Source organism: Herpailurus yagouaroundi, unplaced genomic scaffold (assembly GCF_014898765.1).
Source record: "Herpailurus yagouaroundi ecotype Mexico unplaced genomic scaffold, PumYag 28, whole genome shotgun sequence".
Classification (NCBI taxonomy): domain Eukaryota; kingdom Metazoa; phylum Chordata; class Mammalia; order Carnivora; family Felidae; genus Herpailurus; species Herpailurus yagouaroundi.
In genome coordinates, this window is record NW_024412376.1 from 33,937,508 (window position 1) to 33,957,615 (window position 20,108).

The window sequence follows — 20,108 nt, forward strand, 5'->3', positions numbered from 1 at the left end:
CTGGAGGTCTCCCTTTTGACTTTACCTCCCCAACTTCATTGTGTAAAACCAGTCACTTTTCACAACCCCAGGGCAGCTCTTTCTGCCCTCAGGTCCTGTCCCGTGCTTTAATATAATCACCTTTTTGCACCATCCACGTCTTCAAGAATTCTTTCTTGGCTGTGGGCTCTGGACCACCCCACGATCACCCCAAAACCTCATCAATGTGGCTTGAAACAAATAAGAAGAAAGCATGAAGAATGGGCTTTTGGGAACTAGGCTGAGAAGGTGGAAAACAGTTACAATAATAGAAGTGGGGGTGGGGGAAGCTACCTTACCAGTAGAATAAATAGCTAAAACCAAACAATTAAAATACGCAAGGCATCTTCCAAAATGTTTTAGGGGGATTACTATATTTAAATTTCACCACAAACTGCAGAAAGGCGTACTACCTCTACCTTTCTTTGCAAGTGGAGAAACAGGCTTGAGAGTTTTGAAATGGCCACAATCTCCAGATAAAGAAACTGTGCATTTTCACAACTGTAAATTTTTGTTAACATATTCACAAACATCTGCTACACTAATGAGTGCCTTTGTGTAGATTCGCTAACATTTTAGAATTAGGTCCTGAACGTTAGAGACCCTCGTTGAAGGAATCACAGGCATCAAACCAAGTTAACTTCAAATACTGCCTGAATCAGTCTGAGACAAAAGGAAGAAAAATGAAGAACTTCATTCCGGAAGCGAAGGTGACACAGTCGTCCACATTGTCGCATACGGCACATGGACACTCAGGCTTTGCTGTCACAGCTGGGAGACGACACCAGAAAGCATGTGGCCAAGTGCCTAAGGCTTCCGCAAAAAAAAAAAACCCAGCGAGCACCGCAACGGTTTCCGGCTAACCGGATTCCCACCTACAGAACAATGGGGACGAAAGCGGCGTCGGCGTCTCCAGCCCCCGGCGCCCCGCTCCGCCGCTCCCGCCCTGCAAACCCGGGAGGGGGAGGAGCCGAGGAATCGAAAGAGAAAACAGGCGGCGGGAGCTGGCGGCCGCCGGCCTCCGGGAGCGGGGCGCGGGGATGGAGCTGCGGGCCCTCTGGCTGCTTTGCTGCTGCTTCTGCTGCTGCGGCCGCGCTGCGGACCCCCGCGCCACCTTCACGGCGACGGAGCCGCGGAGCCGCGAGCGACAGGCAGCCGCCTTCCGGGTACCGAGCGCGCGCCGCCCTGTGTCTGTTTCCTGGTCGCCCCTTCAGGTCCCGGGTCGGGGCTGGGGCAGGGGACCAGTGAGAGCCGCCACTCCTGGTGGTCACCCGGCCCGCAGCTCAGTGATGGGTTTGGGGTTTCTGACAAGTTCGCAAGTCAACCTCTCCCTCCTTTCCCCATGTGCCAGCTCTCCCTTGCCTGGGCTGACCAAAAGATTTGATTTTCTGGGGAAGATTCGTCGCGGTAGATTTATATGATACGCCCAAAGTAATCAATGGATATGTTCAAAGTATTCTCGATTGGAAGAAGCACCCCTTTTAGCAGTCCCCTGGACTGCCCTCACTGCCTTCCAAAGCCGTTCCTTTACAGTGAAAAGAACCAGATAAAGGCGGAAGAAACCCGTCAGTTTTCCTTCCGCAGGGGGGCGCTGGTGACCTCCTGTAACACAATGTTCTAAACAAAGAACCTGCATTTAGAGAGGTCACAGAATCCTTCCCATTTATGATTTGCGTGAACGGGGCCTCCTTCAATTGGTGTAGCGACCTTAAAAATTCTTCTTCACTTGGTGGAAATAGATTTTGAAAAGGAGGAAGCATTTAATTTCCTTTTCACATTATTTTCGGAAGTCTTCATAATAATGCTTAGATTTTTACCCCAGCATTCAAACTCTAGAATGGACCGAATTAGCTGAATATAAATAGGTTTTTACGGAGATCAAGAGATACGGATTTAGAACTTGCCTCAGTGTGTTCTCTGTATCTGATACCATTTAACAACTTTTTTAATCATGAAAGATGTCATTTCATTGTAAAAGAAAATTGATTTGTTCTAAATAAAAGTACGAATTTAGTAATACGGCTTTTTGGAATTATATATATATATATATTTTGCTGATATACTGTTGGGATTTCTCCTGGAATTCTATAGCTGTACTCTTTTCTGCTCCTCCTCTCTCCCCTAGAAAATTCCATTGTTGAGGAAGTCCTAACCTTGCCTAATTCTGTCCATTCTTGTGTTTTGCCCAAACGAAGGTGTGTTTTATTGCTCTTGAGTTGCATTGTAGCTTTTAAAACCAGAAGCACCGGTACAATTGTTTGAGAACAAACTTCCTGTCCTATATTCTACCCCTGCCCTGAACTTGGTTGTGTACTGTGGTGACCCACACCCTGTAGGGAGAATGTAGTTCATCTCATCTATACTGATAATGGCATTCCTTGGCTGAATAAATAAACGCACTGCCTTACTCCTCAAGAAAATCATTTTGGAGGATTGTAGGCACAAGGAGGCCAGAGTAATAAATATATTTTTTAACTTATATAATTTATAAGGATATGTATTTACTTATAGAGTTATTCATGTTGGTCCTGTCAAGAGGCCATACCCAGGAGACGATTGTCTACAAAATGCAACTCTTCTCAGAGGCACCTGGGAGGTTCAGTCCATTGGGCGTCCTACTCTCCATTTCAGCTCAGGTCATGATCTCAAGATCCTGATGCATGGGGCTCCATGCTGGGCGTTAATTATTTCATTAATAATCCTTCCAGGACAGCTCAGTAAGGAGAAAATAAGATTACGATTAGTTTCAGTAATAATTTGCTTAAAAATAAAGAGCCTAAAGCTATTAAGAGCATGAATGCAAAATGTCCTTTGTGTATTTATTCAACAACAAATAGTAATTAAACATCTATTGTGTGCCAGCCAAGTGCTCAGTGCGGGAAATGCGGTGATGAGTAAGACAGGCAGTTCTTGCCCTCATTTTGCTTATAGGTTTAAGACACAGGCACACAATAAACACATAAATCCATAAACAAATACATAAGAGCTAGAGTTGGAAACTTATCAAATGGTAGTCCCCTGAAGTTTTATTGCTCCTGCATGGTTGGTTAGCGTTAGGAAATGGAAGCATTTTCTCATAGGTTAAGATAAGTTACAACATTCAGAGCCGAGGAATCTGTAAATAATGGCCACATTTTCCCTCCAGATCGACAAGCCAATGTATCTTCCTGGGACATTTCCAGGATTGCCTCTTTTTCATAAAGACTTGTTACCCTTAATGAGATAGACATCTCTATACAGCTCAAAAAGAATCAGATTTATTTATTATTTACTTGTCTATTTTGTCATGCTTTGTTACTTAGTGCTGGGAAATACAAAGATAAAGACACACTTTCCAAATTCAAAATTTTTTAATCTAATGAGTTTCAGTTGGTGATACTTTTCACTAGCATCTAGTGTTTATTTGCAATTCATTTTATTTTTTCCAGTGTGTTAAACAAACATATTTAGTGCTTTTAACATGCTTAGGGAAGAGGAATTATAAATGGATACGAGATACCTTTCGAGATACCTTTCCCGGCCTCAAAAATGTACCTGAAATCAGATGGTAGTTTTCATACAAATGCCTATAAATCTGATCTGGGCCTCTTATGCAGTCTTTCATTGTGATCTTCAGGAAAGAAATCAAGCTTTGACTTTTAATACCTGAAAAATATGCCCAATTTAGTTACATATAAATTGCTCTGCAAAGTTAACATAGGTCATGTAAATTAACTTTTTTCTTCTTTTAGGAAAGTCTTCATAGACATCGATACTTGAATTCTGTATTCCCTGGTGAAAACTCCAGTGCCGTCTATGGAATAAATCAGTTTTCTCATTTGTTTCCTGAAGAGTTTAAAGGTATGGTGTGATTGTGCCATTGGTTGTTTGGTTTCCGGATTTTTCTTTGTTCCTGTAATTTTTGATGAATTCTGTAATTGTGAATCTGGTGACGTGAGTCATAGTTAACATTTATTACATACTGAACGTCAAGCATGTGCCAGGTGCTGACAGAAAAATTAATTCATGGTCCTTCTCTTGTAATTATTGCCTAAGATCTAAATGTTATAATTGTAGACGTTTCCATGTGGCTGAAAGGGCCAATGTTCCATCCTTTGTGCAGTTTTTTAGTGCTGTTTCTATTCAAGACATCCACAGTTCCATGGGTTAGGATAAAACCAGCGATGTCAAGAAGACTCATTTTTATTATTGACCAAGTTCTAAAAGACAAGTCATTTTCTGTGGCAACTCCTAGTACTATTGTGGGAATTCCTATCTTGGTAGCTTTCAGTGAGTGCATTTCATGTTACGAGAAAGCATAAAGGAAAATCTCAAATGGCAGGTTCTACCAGAAAGCTACTGTTTCTGTTTGAAAAGTTCCTGCAAAAAGAATCCCAGGGGGCCTCCCTATAATATAATGTTGGCTGCCTTTTCCTTCCATGTTTCAATTCAGCTATTTACTTAAGAAGCAAACCTTCCAGATTGCCCAGATACCGAGCAGAAGTGCAAACATCCATACCCAATGTGTCTTTACCATTAAGATTCGACTGGCGGGACAAGCGTGTTGTAACACAAGTGAGAAACCAGCAGACGGTGAGTTTCAGGAGTTGTTGTTGTTGTTGTTGCTGCTGCTGCTGCTGTTGCTTTTCTCTTTTTAAATACTCTTAGTGTGGGAAGTCACCTTTGAGGTCCAGTTCAGTCAAACTTGTGATAGAAGCCATCATTTCTCTGGGTAAAGTCACAGAGATGATCTCCAATCATCCAGAAATGACAACTAAGGGAGAATCTCTGGTGAAATGAGAGACAGAGGCCAAAGCCTGACTGTTATTTTGAAGATAAGCCTGTCCCTCTGAACCCCCACCATTGGCATAGGCAATGTCAGCTGACCAGGGAAAGTCGATCCCCTAATCACAGGGATACAGTCTCAGTTTATCTGCAGTGGAAACCTCACCAGGTCTTTTAGCTTCCTGGTGTGCAGTGTCTTAGAGCAGTCACTATCTGGTTAGGATGCCTTTTTTACTTCTCAGGTTATACATCCGTTGATATAAATTCTACCACCAGATCATTTATTTGCTTTATTATTGAATCCAGAGTGAAGTATTAGTCAGAAACTGAATCCTTCCAGGAAGTGTCTGTATTGTATTAAAGGAATACAATTGAATTAATCTTTTTTTTTTTAAACTTCAACAGACGAGGGGAGTGCTTTCTTTCTTTTTTTTTAATGTTTACTTATTTTTGAGAGAGAGAGAAGAGTGGGGGAGGTGCAGAGAGGAAGGCACAGTATTCAAAGCAGTCTCCAGGCTCTGAGCCGTCAGCACAGAGCCCGATGTGGAGCTTGAACCCACAAAGTGTGGGATCATAACCTGGGACAAAGTTGGCTGCCCACCCGACTGAGCCACCCAGGCACCCCAGAATTAGTAATATTTAATCAAAGTAATATACTGTAGGGGTGTCTGAGTGGCTCCGTCGATTAAGCATCCAGCTCAGGTCATGATCTCATGGTTTGTGGGTCTGAGCCCCACGTCGGGCTCTGTGTTGACAGATCACAGTCTGGAGTCTGCTTTGGATTCTGTGTCTCCCATTCTCTCTGACCCTCCCCACTTGTGCTTTGTCTCTCTCCCTCTCTCCCTCTCTCTCTCTCTCTCTTCCTCTCTCTCTCCCTCTCTCTCAAAAACAAACATTAAAGTATTTTTTTCTAATTAAAAAAAAAAAAAACAAAGAAATATACTGGAGAGATATTTTTGAACAGAAACTGCCCTCCTGGGGCAGCTATGGAAAGGTAAACTAAAGCTAGCTATTGGTATGGTGCCCTGCAATCTGTATTTGCTTTTCTCAAGGTGTGGAAACCCACAAGTAGAGTTTGTTACTGCATATTTTCCTATGCCATAGGCGCTGGAGATATAGATCTAGTAAGACACCTAAAGCACTAAAGTTGCTCGACAAAGACGACCAATTGTTCGTCTTCCTTTCTTTGCATGGGCCATGCAGCCCATGTCCTATGATTAAGGCAGCAGGGCCCAATTGCAAATCTTACTCTTACCTGTGCCTTTTCTATGGGTCCTTCTTCCTTGTGCATGATCCTTGATTTCATTTCCTCCATCTTTCCCCTTTTTTTCAGGACCAACACTTTTATTCTTTTGTTCCAGTTTGTTCAATAAGATCCAGTTAATAGATCCAGAATCAGGAAGAGTGTCAGGCAATATTTGAGTAAGGCATGACCAGTATGGGTTTTTATCATTATGACATTTTATGGGCATACGTGATATGCCCGTGCTGGCTCCTTGACAGCCTAAAAAAGTAAATCATTCAGTTCCCGTGTCCATCAAGTCATGAGTACAACGTATATGACATATCCTCACCCCATGTCACCTCATGGAGATGGTGGATGTCATAGCGGCAGAGTGTCCAGGGAGAAGCAAGAAGGAAGTTGGTACACTTCCTAAAAGCAGAAGTCCCATTCAATGCACTGGTTAGTCTTTTAAAAGACCATCAGTTCGTCCAAGTGTTTTCTCAGTCTCTAAAATTCGCTTTTTTCTTGCATTGTCTACTGTGCAATAGCAATACTACCAATTTATCTTTTCTTATGATTACATTTTGATGCTTGAAAGAGAATTTTGGTTTTCCTTTCTTTTGGCAGTTGGAAAATCTACAGGATGGGCAGTATTTTGCACACCCCCCCCCCCCCCCCGCAGAGTCTGCTCATGTTAATTGACTTGATAACTTGTGATATGTAGAGATGTTGGCAAACTTGGTTTGGACATCATTTGAGGATAAACACTATGCTATCTCTCTTTTTAAACAGTGTGGAGGTTGCTGGGCCTTCAGTGTGGTGGGTGCCGTTGAATCTGCATATGCGATAAAAGGGAAGCCTTTGGAAGACCTAAGTGTTCAGCAGGTCATTGATTGTTCATATAATAATTACGGCTGCAATGGAGGGTCTACTCTCAATGCTTTGAACTGGCTGAATAAGGTGATTTCTCGGCCTTTCGAACTCTTCGTTTCCGCTTTTGTTTACTTAACATGCATTTAGAATGGAAACAGTTTACTCCCATATACCAAAGAATGTTTTTAAGTTCAGAAATTTAAACGACCAAAGCTTGAATTAATCAGATTTCAAAATGAATTGCTTTCAGGCAAGTCGGCTGTTGAGAAATCAAAGCGTGAAAAATCTTACCTGAGATCCGTTTTCAGAAAAACATGTATGTTTATTTCTTAGCACTTCTTAATAGGTCAGTGCTCTTTTACATAGAGACATTCGCATCATGTCCCAGAAGGATGAGAACATACGATTATTGATTTCCATAGAATTTTTGAATAATGAGATTATAAGGGATGTTAGAAATCAGCAAATGTAGTAACTATTTATGTGGATGAAGAAATGAGCCCTGAGAGGTGAGATCATGTTGCCAAATTAGCAGCTGAGCCAGGACTGTGTCTTAAGTCTTCTGTTCCCACTGAAGAGCTTTATCCCATATATATACCACAGTGTCTCTCGGTGTTCTTAGGACACTCTCTGACATTGTCCTCTATCCAGTATCCACTGCATGAAGCCAGACAGTGAGGCTGTTGCTATGTTTTGTAAAAGTGGTCAAGCTGGAATTTCCCAAATTTGAATATCCTTTCCTTGTTCATTTTCTGTATTTTGAGTCACTGCATACCAGAAGCTGCTCGGTACACATCAGGGGCAACCAAGAATGGTGTGGTCCCTGGCTTCTGTAACGCCAGGAATCAGGAAAGTAAGATTGCGTCTCGACAACTAAAAAATAAATGACATGTGCCAGTCGAATGGCACAAAGATGTGGATAGAAAGAATGCTTGACCTGCCCATTGCCTGTGCATAAAACGCTGTGCTGAGTGAGTCTCAGAGACTTGCTGACAGAACTTATGGCTTTGGAAGGAAAATGGCTCACCTTATTTTAACCTCAGGAGAAAAATGATAAAACTTTATTATCCAGTGGAAGAAGGTTCTAAGGAAGGAAGATATAGGGAAACAATAGTAGGAGAGAAAGATAATTGAGTTTAATTACTTAGTATGTCCCTACCAAACACCCAAAGATTTAATCTAAGGTCTTAGTAACGTAAGGAATATCCGCGTGATGAGGGCGTGGCCAAGTTGAATCTTATTTTGACATGTTGCAGTAAGTTCTATATGATTTCTAAAACAATTGCATTTTAAATAAAGAACATTCTGGATGTTCATTTTCTCTTAGACGCATGTAAAACTGGTGAGAGATTCAGAGTACCCATTCAAAGCGCAAAATGGCCTGTGCCGTTACTTTTCTGATTCACATTCTGGATTTTCAATCAAAGGTTATTCTGCATATGACTTCAGGTAATTGTCTTATCCTAGTGTGTCTTTCCCTCTATTTCTTAATTTCTGATCCGTTGGCTATTCAGAATTAATAACTTGATTGAAGGCATAAGTGCCTACTTATTTTAAGACCTGCTTTTTACTAAAGAGACCAATGGAGTGCTATGGTTGTTACAACAACCAATGGATGTTGTTTCTTATGCATGATCAGCTTATTTTTCCATTTGTCATTAGAATAGAATTAACACATTTAAATCCAGCTTAAGGTGTAATTTATACTGACCACCTTCCTCTTAACAAATTGAGTTGTCATAATTGCCATTAGTATATTTCAACCTTACTGTTGAATCAATCCACAATTGCTTTGTGTTACTCTCCAGCTAATATCAAGCAATCTACATGACCAAGAAGCATTTTTTGAACACCCTTGGATTTTTTAAAGCATTAACTTTAAGAAAAGCATAAACTGAAACTTAGAAGCAAGTAAGAGTATATTACTGGCGGTAGATTATGCAGCATGCACTATAGGCACGAGGGACGCACAGGGGTGGATAAAGATAGGCCGAGGAAGGGCCCTGAAGTGTTGGAAGTTGAAGGGCAAGATGACTTTGGGTAGGTTCAGAGGGAAACAGTCGTTAAAAAGGGCTTTAAAAATGCATGAAAACCTGAAAGCCAGCTAGAAAACCATTGTGACCATTCAATACAGTGCAAGATAGGTGTTCAGGGATAATAGGACAAAGGAAGACACAAACAACTCCTTTTTGCGTTTAAAAAAATGTAGAGGAAACTTCACACAGTCTTTTGAAACAGAGAAAGCAGAAAGTAAATTATATTCAGCTGAGGTGACAGACTACCCTAAAACATACTGATACTGAATATAAAAGAGTCTCTTGATCCAGATGGTGCCAACCCATGAGATCTGAAGGAAATCAAGGGTGAAATTAGATCATTGAAGAAAATGGAACCCCTCTGAATAAGCACGAGTGTACCAGAGGGCTGGCACATTGCCGGCACAGCTCCTGTCCACAGCAAGGACTCTCGGGGTGACCCTAGGAACCAAACACCAGAGAACTGCGATCCCACAGACGGAGGCTCCTCAGAATCAATCACTAAATGTGCAAAGTCATTGAGTGCATCATTCCACATCTTTTTGAAGGAAATGCACTTTCAGCAATGAGAAAGTGTGCTTCTATCAGCTACCAGTTCCTTGGGAGTAAAAGGAAGGCGTGTGCACGAGAAATAACTCGATTTTCAAAATGTCACTTAAAAATTTCAGGGAATGCCCCATCATGAGTAGCAAAGTGAAAAAAAAAAAAAATTAGGAAGAAACCAGAGAAGAATAGGCATTAGCTTGAATTAGAGAGTGAGAGAGAGAGAATGTAAGTCACTGGCATTGGACCTGAAGTATGATCCATGTAATTCTTTGGCTAAGAAGAACAGAGGTCCCACTAAAAAAAATCTCTATGTTTACACTGAATATAAACATTCACTGAATATAAACATACAGTGCTAAGCTAATTGTGTTAGACTCCCCCAAGAAGATCTCTCTTTGATTTACTCATTCCTTCTCAAATACTTACTGAACTTTGTTTCAGGTTCTGGGGGCTCAGCAGTGAACAAAACAGACAAAAAACTGATTGTATTTTAGTGATAGAGACAGGCAATAAGGAAAACAAAAATATGTACAGCATGTTAGGTGTAATCATTTCTAAAAAAAACTAAGTAAAATGGTGGGAGGAAGAGGAAACATCAGGTTGAAGGAAGGGGAGTATACGGGCCAGGACGGAGCTTTTTGAAAAGATGTCATTTGAGCAAAGACCTGGAGAAGCATGGGAATATAGCCATGTAGACATCTAGGGAAATACTGTTCCCAGCAGGAGCTGTAAGGGCGAAGGCCCTGAGACAGAAACATGTTTGGCATATTTAAAGAACAATGATGCCCACTGGGACTGTAATGGAGAGAAGATGGACAAGACTACTAGGAGATAAGGTAATCTGGAAAGAAAGAAAGAAAGAAAGAAAGAAAGAAAGAAAGAAAGAAAGAAAGAAAGAAAGAAAGAGGGAGGGAGGAAGGAAGAAAGAAAGAAAAGAAGAGAAAGAAAAAAGAGAAAGAAAGAAAGAAAGAAAGAAAGAGAGAGAGAGAGGGGGAGGGAGGGAGGAAGGAAGGAAGAAAGAAAGAAAGAAAAGAAGAGAAAGAAAAAAGAGAAAGAAAGAAAGAAAGAAAGAAAGAAAGAAAGAAAGAAAGAAAGAAAGAAAAGGTTACCTAGTAATAATCTCGGAGCAGCGTTAGAAGAATGGTCTTAGATATGAGACATAATAGGTTAATACCCCTCATAGAAAGTAAAGCCCCCCCCCCCCCCCCCAGAGAATATTGAGGGATTTTATGTAAAGAATGAGAGAGGAGAGAGTCAAGGAGGAGAACAGGCTTTTTGGCCTGAACAGCTGAAAGGATGGAATTAACTGTCACTGGAGATATGAAAGTCTAAGGCAGGAACGGATTCAGCAAGCAACATCATGTTCCAGCAGTAATCCCGAGAAACTCTGGAAGGGAAATGGAGAAATGAGACAGAACAGGAAAGGAAGGGTTTTCGTATTAAGCAAAATAGAACTGAGGGTACTGGTCCTACCGGGGAGCTATTGGGGCCAAGGTAAACTATGCATTTCAATGTTATCCCATCCAAATTGATGATCACTGCATTCCGTGTCAGTTGAGGGTGCTGCCAGGGTAGAGGTGGGGGGGGGGGGGTGAGCTGGATTTCCTGGCTCTTTAAGAGAAGAGCCTCAGGCAAAAAACCACAGCGGGCCCCATGTTTGAAGCCAGGCTGATTGTGCCCCTGTTACCGCCTCCAACACCAGCACCACCACCGCAGTGGCAAAGGCCAGAGGACTTGGGAAGATTTTCCACAGCAACGCTGTAACCAGGCACTCGACTAGGCCCCTAACACTTAAATACCGTCACTTCCATTGAGGTTTCTGAGACTCAGGGAGGGTCACAGAGCTCGTGAACTAACTATAGGGCCACATTAGAATTCATATTTGTCGAGCTCTGAAACTCCTACTTTTTCCCTCCCTCTATTTCTCAGGTCATGAGCTCTTTAATTTTTCAGTAGTTTCAGACAGTGTGAGCCCACACACAGCTATCGGCCAAAAACTCCAAAAAATCTCATGCAGAGCCTGAAAAGATTAAAACTAAGCCAACCAGCAACCAACCAAACAAGCAAAACCTCACTGAATCATAAGAACATAGTCTAGTCGCAAAGGAAAATTACCATTTATATCCAGGCTTCTTCATGCATTTTTGTTTATCAGGCCCCAGGGAAGACCTTTCAGAACTCAAAATAAATATGAGAGTGACTATGTCAAGAAAAAGAGAAGGAACCCCATATTAACAATGGGCTGAAAAACTAGGGCACGGTATTAACACACTGAGTTCTAGGAATGAGAAAATGGAAATCTACATACTCATGTAGAGTCTAGAACAGAAAAGACCTACCTTAGTCACTAAATCTCGATGACAGTAAACTTGAGAATTCTTTTGAAGATTGTAGGATTTGTATCTTACTGATCCATAAAGTGGATAGTAAACATATGGGAAAAGATTTGATAACGTGTCCATTATCAGCAGAGTATATTTTGATAGTACACTTGACCCTCAAACAACACAGGCTTGAACTGCATGTTCCACTAATACGTGGGTTTTTTTCCAGTAAATACAATATGGTACTGTATTTTATTTTCCTTATGATTTTACGAAAACTTTTTTCCCTAACTTTATTGCAGGAATACAGTAATTGAGTACATAAAATGTACAAAAAATAGGTTAATCCACTGCTTATGTTATCAGCAAGTCTTCCAGTCAACAGTAGACTATTAAGGCTTTGGGGAGTCAAAAGCTATATGTGGACTTTCCACTATGTGGAGGTTCGGCACCCCTATCCCTGGGTTCACGGTCAATTGTAATTCTATATTGGGCTAATAATGGAAAAAAGATGCTGTTTGGAGTATATTTGGACTTGATAAAAGCCAACGTCTTTCTGAAACACAGATGGTAACAATGCTAGTCGGTTCTGGGGCTAAATGGAACTTTTGCCTGCTGGTCTTGACTGGCATGTCTTCCTATTTCGTATTTTCCAGCATCTTTGATATCTTTTCTTTAGTGCTGCCTCCAAGCAGAGACTATTACTCAATTGGTTTTTGATCGTACAATGTTAATTACCCTTTGCATTCTAAAAACGATTTCTTCTTCTTGATGTTTCTCTTTCCATCATGCTGTCCTTGACACTGGATCTTTGATGTCATATATTTACGGTATAGCTTTTGTTTTCTTCAAAAGGTAGAGACAGCTGTATCACTGTTTTACAGAGATAATCCTATTTGTCATATTTGGATAGCAAAATAGTCAAAATTTTTACTATAAAATGTTCAAAAATTTGAATACAATAAAATACACATTATACACTACAATCTATGCTGAGCAAAATTGGTTTATTAGATAACTTAGAAATAAGAAAAGGAAGCAATATTTATTTTAAATGTAGAGTATGATTTATGTGTAGGCATGCTATAAAATTTATACCTACAATTTTATCCTTATACTGATTTGCGACATAGATGACTTCAGTCACCTGCTGGAGTCACTGGACTCCAGTGTGACTGAAATGACTCCAGTCTGTAGCTGGAATTTGAACCTAGCTATGTGGAACTTCACGGACTATACCCTACCTGTCCCAAGGTAATATTAATGAATACAAGTTATTATTACGGTAGCAAAAATTGGGATTGACTGCTTATAGATCTCCAAGAAAAAGATCTTCGTGTTAACAGGTAATATGGATAAATGTTTAGAATGAATGTGTAGTTTCTGTCTCAATGAATTCTCTTATGCACTCAGTTTTTTCCCCACCTGTGGACAAAATATCCCCTTGATAGAAACTGATCTCCAGCTGGATATGACGATGGATTATTTACTCTTTCAAGCTACAAATCCAACCATAGCTTGCTGTGGCAATACACTCCCACAAATGCTATCTAAATGGCTTGAAATGTGAGTGACTTGGTTTCAGTGTCCACACACAAAGCTGACCTGTAAAAGTGTAAATAATGGTTTAATCACATACTTCCAAGATTGATGACGGCTGAGTGTTGTGTAACATTAGGCTTTATCAGTACACGTCCATGTGTGAGAGCAATAACTATGTCTTTCGCAGTCTTTGCAATCTAGTACTGGTTCTCCTGGTACCTTGGCATCTCTTCTGTTGCATAATGACAGTCGCCACTTTGAGATAACCCTCCCCTATGATTTCTGCATTTGGCGTTCCGTTAACAGAAGTTGGTCAGTTTCTTGATTCTCACATGGTGTGGCAGAGATATGTCTCCGTGCATTCAGTCTTCTCACTTTCCTTATTAGAAGAATCCCCTTAGAACTAGATGCTCTAGCTAGCTACAAAACTCCACTTCCCATCTTCCCTGAAGCTAAACTTAGTTAACCCGTAACTGAGTACTAGCCAATACATATACATATAAGCATATGCACAATGTGCACGTTACTTTTCAGAAGTCTTCTTGACAGGAATGTAGCCCTTCGTTCTCCTTTTTGCTGTTTAAAAGATATGTTGAATGGCTAGAGCTCCAGCAGCCACCTTGGGCCACAAATTGACCTTGGCAATGGGAACCTCACATGGCAGAACGAGAATCTAGAAAGATTCTGACTTCCAATATCTTGGAGCCTCATAGCAGTCCTGGGCTGTCGATCTCCCAGACTTCTTCTAGTTTCCGTTCTTTACATCTTCTGTAATTGCAACCAAATCTATTCCTAACCATGCACAGATTAAATAGATTATAAAATATCTTTACCTCAAAAACTAACCTCCTTAGGGCACCTGGGTGGCTCAGTCGGTTAAGTGTCCGACTCTTGATTTCGGCTCAGGTCATGATCTCACGGTTTGTGGATTCAAACCCCACATGGGGCTCTGGGCTGATGGTATGGAGCCTGCTTGAGATTCTCAGTCTCCCTCTCTTTCTGCTCCTCCCCTGCTTGTGTTCTCTCTCTCACCTCCTTGACTGTATATTTCCTCTTTTGGTAGTGACCAAGAAGACGAAATGGCAAAAGCACTTGTCACCTTTGGCCCATTGGTCGTGGTAGTAGATGCAGTGAGCTGGCAAGACTATTTAGGAGGCATAATACAGCACCATTGCTCTAGTGGAGAAGCAAATCATGCAGTTCTCATAACCGGGTTTGATAAAATAGGTAAGTGCTGAACAGACTTGATTGGTTACTTTCCAGCCTGAACTCTGATTAACAAATGATCGCCATTATTTTTAAAATGCTGAAATTTCGGGGCGCCTGGATGGCTCAGTCGGTTAAGCATCCGACTTCAGCTCAAGTCATGATATCATGGTTTGTGGGTTTGAGCCCCACATCGGGCTCTGTGCTGACAGCTCGGAGCCTGGAACCTGCTTTGGATTCTGTGTCTCCCTCTCTCTCTGCCCACCCCCTCACTAATACTCTATCTCTCTCTCTCTCTCAAAAATAAATAAAAACATTTAAAAATCAATCAGTCATTCAATCAACCAAGCTGAAATTTGGTTGTTCTATGTCTAAGTCCTCCTAAGACCTTTACAGCTTTTCAGTAGACTTCCAGGTACAAATGCCCTGTCATGTCCCCCCCCCCCCCACCAATCAATTAACACCGTGTTAAAACGATGATAATTCTTGATTTAAATAATGTGCATTCTCCACCTCGAATGTTTACAATACTTGTTGGGAAAAAAGACCTGCTTATTATTTTATCATACATATCTAACAGTTCTCCCCCCCCCGCCCCCCCTTTCCTAATTCCCTGGAATTGCGTGTATGTTTTCATATCATGCTATCCAAATTCAAACGTGTATTTTTCCATTATTAGAGTGTGACACTAACTACAGCTCTGATTTACTTGGCTAGTATATATTAGAATAACATTACATTTTTAATCTTTTGCTCAGAGCTACTATACTTATCCAGAACTAGCCTTTAAATAAACATGCATTCACAAAAAAATCTGAGTTTTTCAGAACTTGTTGCCATTTTATATCTTGTAGGAAATACTCCATATTGGATTGTGCGGAACTCATGGGGAAGTTCATGGGGAGTAGATGGCTATGCCCATGTTAAAATGGGAGGCAATATTTGTGGTGAGTCATGAATTGATGTTTAAAACTTCAGGCTAACTGTACAGGAAGATACTTTGACTATATTAAAATTATATACCTGTCCAGTCCATAGTATACTTTTACAGTAATAATTTTCATTCTTTAGCCAACTGTTACAAATAAAATAGTGTTGGGGCATCTGGGTGGCTCAGTCGGTTAAGCATCTGACTCAATTTCAGCTCAGGTCATGATCTCGTGGTCATGAGATCGAGCCCATGTGGGGTTCCTTGCTGGGCCTGGAGCCTGCTTAAGATTCTCTCTCTCTCTCTCTCTCTCTCTCTCTCTCTCCCCCTCCCTCCCTCCCTCTGCCCCTCCTTATGCCCCTCCCCTGTTCATGTGCATGCACAACCATGTGCTTGCTCTCTCTCAAAAATAAATTAATTAATTAACCTAATTAAACAGTGTTCTTAAAAGAGACACTATTGCATATGTTCATATTTTGAAAAGGAGGAGAGACTTCCCTGAAAACAAATATAATGAGCAAAATATGATAAAAGGGTGTAATAATTTACTGAAGTTAACTTCAAACACCATATAAATAATCAACTTAGGAGTCCAAAATTCTCCAAAAACATCACCTAGTTCTAATTTATTTTATATAACTGTATGAATTTTTCTCAACTTGTGCATTATCATATTCGCTCAAGGATTATCAAAAATCACTTTTTCTTTGTATCAAAATGTATGAAAATATGGGCATTAGGATGGTCTCTGATTTAATATGTCCCTTGTCACACCTATAGATTCAAGCAAAACAAGAACTGGGATTGAGAGGCTAAAGCAAATACCAAATATACTTATCTTACTGAATAACAATTTTTTTTTTTGGTAATTAACTACAAGCAAAATTAAAACAGCTAGTTTAGTATTTTATGCTGTATTCTAAAAACCTATATTTAAACCTATATTCTAAGGTTTTTGATCTAGAAAATCAGCATAGTTAGGAATCAAGTTTGAGCCAAACTATATTACATATGAAAGTGATCATTTAATTTCTCATTACAATGATTCCTAACATGCATACAGGTTTTTTAAAAGTTGTAGAACCCTCCAGATAGACTGAGAAAAGAGAGTACAGAAAAGTTTGACAGTTTATATTTTGATTCAGCCTAGTGACTACTGGCCAATAGTTGCATAAAGTAGGATCCATGAGAGTTAATCAATGATTTGTTCTATCACCCCAATAAAATATTTATCTTCAGTTATTTATGAAGGAGAGTGATCCTCACAGAAATCTTCCAGCCAGAGCACTAGCAACCCGATCAGGCCTCCACTTTTTAGCATCATCGGGGGCTTTCACATTTTTGGAACTTGCAGGTAAATTACTGCTGCCATTCATTGAACTTCTGCTGCTAAACATAAATGATCTCTGTCAAAGTGGTGGTGCTTGGATCTAGGCTGCTTCAGAGCTCTGGCACGAGAGTTGCAAGAACATGATTCAACATTGGTTCATAATTGCCTCATTTTGACTCTGTATCCCTCCCCCCACACACACCTCTTCTTCATCCCCCATCTACTGAGGGTGAGTTGAAATAATTTCTCCTGTCTACCTGTTTTCCAATTTGATTTTCCAAAGCTTGCCTGGTTAGTAATTATGTAGGGATCCAAATCCTTCCTGAAAATGAGTATTTCCTGAAAGTTCCATACCTGGTGATGATCACATTTCTCTTATGAATGATGTTATGACACAGACAGCATCCCATGGCCCCAAGAGATTTTAAATACATAGCTAATTACACTGAAATCCAGTCTTCAAATGGACTGTTTATTGCTTTCGCCATGATATTGAGATGTATGGTCTTGTGTGCCAAGAAAGCATAGCACATTTGTGATTTATTTAAATTTTGTGCAAGTTCCAAGTTTGAATTTTCAAATTGTATTTAAAACAGTCCTATAAATAATTGTATTGCCTCTAAGCAATATATATGAGTGCAATAAAGATTTCAGATATATTCATCTATTCAGGTAATAAGTCTTTGGGGGGTTTTTGTAGTTTCTTGAAACAAAAATATTAGTCATGTCTTCTAATATCTTCTTTTGAAGTTGCCATATTTATCCTAACAGCTATAATCATTCCATTATTTTTTGGAGGAAATAGACTAGCACTGATGATTTCTTTTTTTCTAGGTATTGCAGATTCTGTTTCTGCTGTATTTGTGTGATTTGTTGGGCAGATCAAGGGACAACTACGAAAATGAAGGTTCATAATGGAATGGAGCATAGAGTTCATTCTCAGTGTTATTTGCCTGTAGGCCATCAGCTCAGTGGCCGGGAAGTAATCTGTGGAAGAGTTGCCTACTTTAGGATGAAGGTCAAGTTAAGAATTTCTTCAATTTGAAGACACTTACCTGGTTTGATTATTGTTTTTGTTTGCTTGTTTTAATGATATACTTCTAGTAAGATTAAAGGAGGGATAGGGATTGCTTTTCCTTTGTAGAATATAATCACTAGCCTTAGCTCACACTTATATAGAAGAAAGCCAGCCTAAAACGGGGTGTGCTTCTCACAATTCACAGCCCACCGAGATGGAATTTCTTAAAGATTTTGAAATGCCAATTGCTTTACCTCCACAAAAGACGCATACCCCTTGAGCTGTAGAAAGGTCATGTAGAAAGAAGCAAAAGGAGAAAGGCACTTTTTAAGAGAAATAGATTGAAATTGAAGGACCGATATGGCAGCTATATGGTAGGAAAAACTCAAGTAGCGTTGTCTGAGAGACTATTGTTAGGAAACTTTGTCAATAGGATTCCAATGGGTCTTTTTTCTTAGTTTGTTCTCCCTGTGTTGAGGAGCAATGCATTTTCCCACTCTCTTTCTCTTACTCTTTACTGTGCCACTCCTAAATTTTCCTAGTGGCTTGACTTCCCTGACTAAAGAAGCCTCCTATTTTTACTATTTTATAACCATTTATTTGGCTCCATTTGTTTCTAAGCCTTTATCAAACCAGGATCTCACCTTTCGGTTCCTCCCACCATTCCTAGGCACCACCCCTTTCAAAGCCTAATCCCATCAGTCTGAGGTCTCAGCCAAACTGAATTTCCTAGGCTCTCTGGTTTCCCACTCTTCTGCTTATTTTTTCCAGGTTCCCATTAGAACCACATTTTTGTGCATCTCTGCCTTCCTCCTGGTTCCTGGTTCTTGATGCTGGTGTTCTCTCTTACAAAAGTCATTATGTGTGGGTGTGTGGGAGTGTAAGAGCCTCGGGGCATAAGAGCTGACCTACTCAGTGAACAGAAGCACAATACATAGTATTAAATGGATTAATATAAGAAAATCATATCCAATATTGCATATGCAAACTTTTCTGAAATTTATGGTTGCTTTCTAAGGTGGAATATCTTAACAAAAACAGAATTTTAGACATAACAGCAGCCTCTAAAAAAATTGAGGGGGTGCCTGGGTGGCTCAGTCGGTTAAGCATCCAATTGACTTCAGCTAAGATCGCAATCTTGCAGTTCGTGAGTTTGAGCCCCACGTCTGGGCCTGTGCTGACAATGAGGAGCCTGCTTGGGGTCCTTCCTCTCTTCCCCTCTGTCTCTGTGCCTAGCCTGCTCACACGTGCTCTCTCTCTCTCTCTCTCTCTCAATAAATAAGCATTAAAAAAAAATGAGGACGCCTCATTTTCCTCTTACTTTTGATCTTTATTTATCCATCCCCTTTCTTAGAAAAAGAAAAAAGCAAAACAAAACACTGTATTTCTTTGTTTTACACCAAACCAGAAGCAATCTCAAAATAATATGTGTTGACCCAGGTTTAGAAACGTTCCAGGAGGAAAAATATTGATAATTCTGATTAAATTTTCATTAGCCAAGTAGGTCAGAAAGGAACCATGTCCTGGTTCGTCTAGCTTGTATTTATTTACTGACTTCTGTATAAGTGCTCTTCTGATCATCTTTTTCAAATATTAAATGATTTTTAATTATAAAATGAATAATACCTCTCAGCTGTTCTGGATTTTGATGGCATTTATAATAAAACAACCTATATTTGACTTTGGGTGAAAAAGACTCTTTTGATAAGTGTAAGGCCTACATTTTGTGAACACAGTGTTGATGTGCTTTACATTCACATGTTTTCTCGGCTCCAAACCTATATATTCAATTTTTTGGTTTTCCCCATAGACACCTTAACCTCAATGTGTCCAAAATTATTCCCCTTTCCCTCCTTCAAAGAACAAAACAAAACACAACGAAATGAAATAAAAATATGTCTGCACCTCCTAGAGTCACTATTTGGTTAACATCATCAACATTATGTAATCACCCAATCAAACATAGTGGGGGAAATTTTAGATATTTAATCAGGTCAGCTGCACTTTAGTAACCCATCACTTAACCACCTACCTCCTCTCCATTTCTACCATCCTTTCCTAGACGCATGTTCTTTAGAAATGTCTTATCTCCACTAGTCAGTAGTCTACTTACCAGACCCCATGTCCCTTAATACATAGGTTCTCAAAGTATAGTCCCCAGACCAGAAGCCACTTGAGGACTTATGAAACACTTTGTTTTAATTAGTGCTCCAGGTGATTCTGACGGATGTTATTATCATCGATTTACCGTGTGTTCCCTGGATTTGCATTTCTGTGAGACATCATTATCATGTTATC

The 20,108-nt window shown here is 40.1% G+C and overlaps 1 protein-coding gene across 1 annotated transcript; it reads left to right on the top strand.

The window, feature by feature from the left end:
• The first annotated feature begins 990 nt into the window (after window positions 1-990).
• On the top strand, window positions 991-18,609 carry CTSO (cathepsin O). Its single transcript, XM_040471634.1, has 8 exons — window positions 991-1,184; window positions 3,750-3,858; window positions 4,451-4,590; window positions 6,800-6,967; window positions 8,208-8,329; window positions 14,392-14,555; window positions 15,389-15,481; window positions 17,627-18,609. Exons 1-8 carry the CDS (start codon window positions 1,059-1,061, stop codon window positions 17,659-17,661), a joined length of 957 nt encoding a protein of 318 aa, XP_040327568.1. The 5' UTR covers window positions 991-1,058; the 3' UTR covers window positions 17,662-18,609.
• Window positions 18,610-20,108: the final 1,499 nt, after the last annotated feature.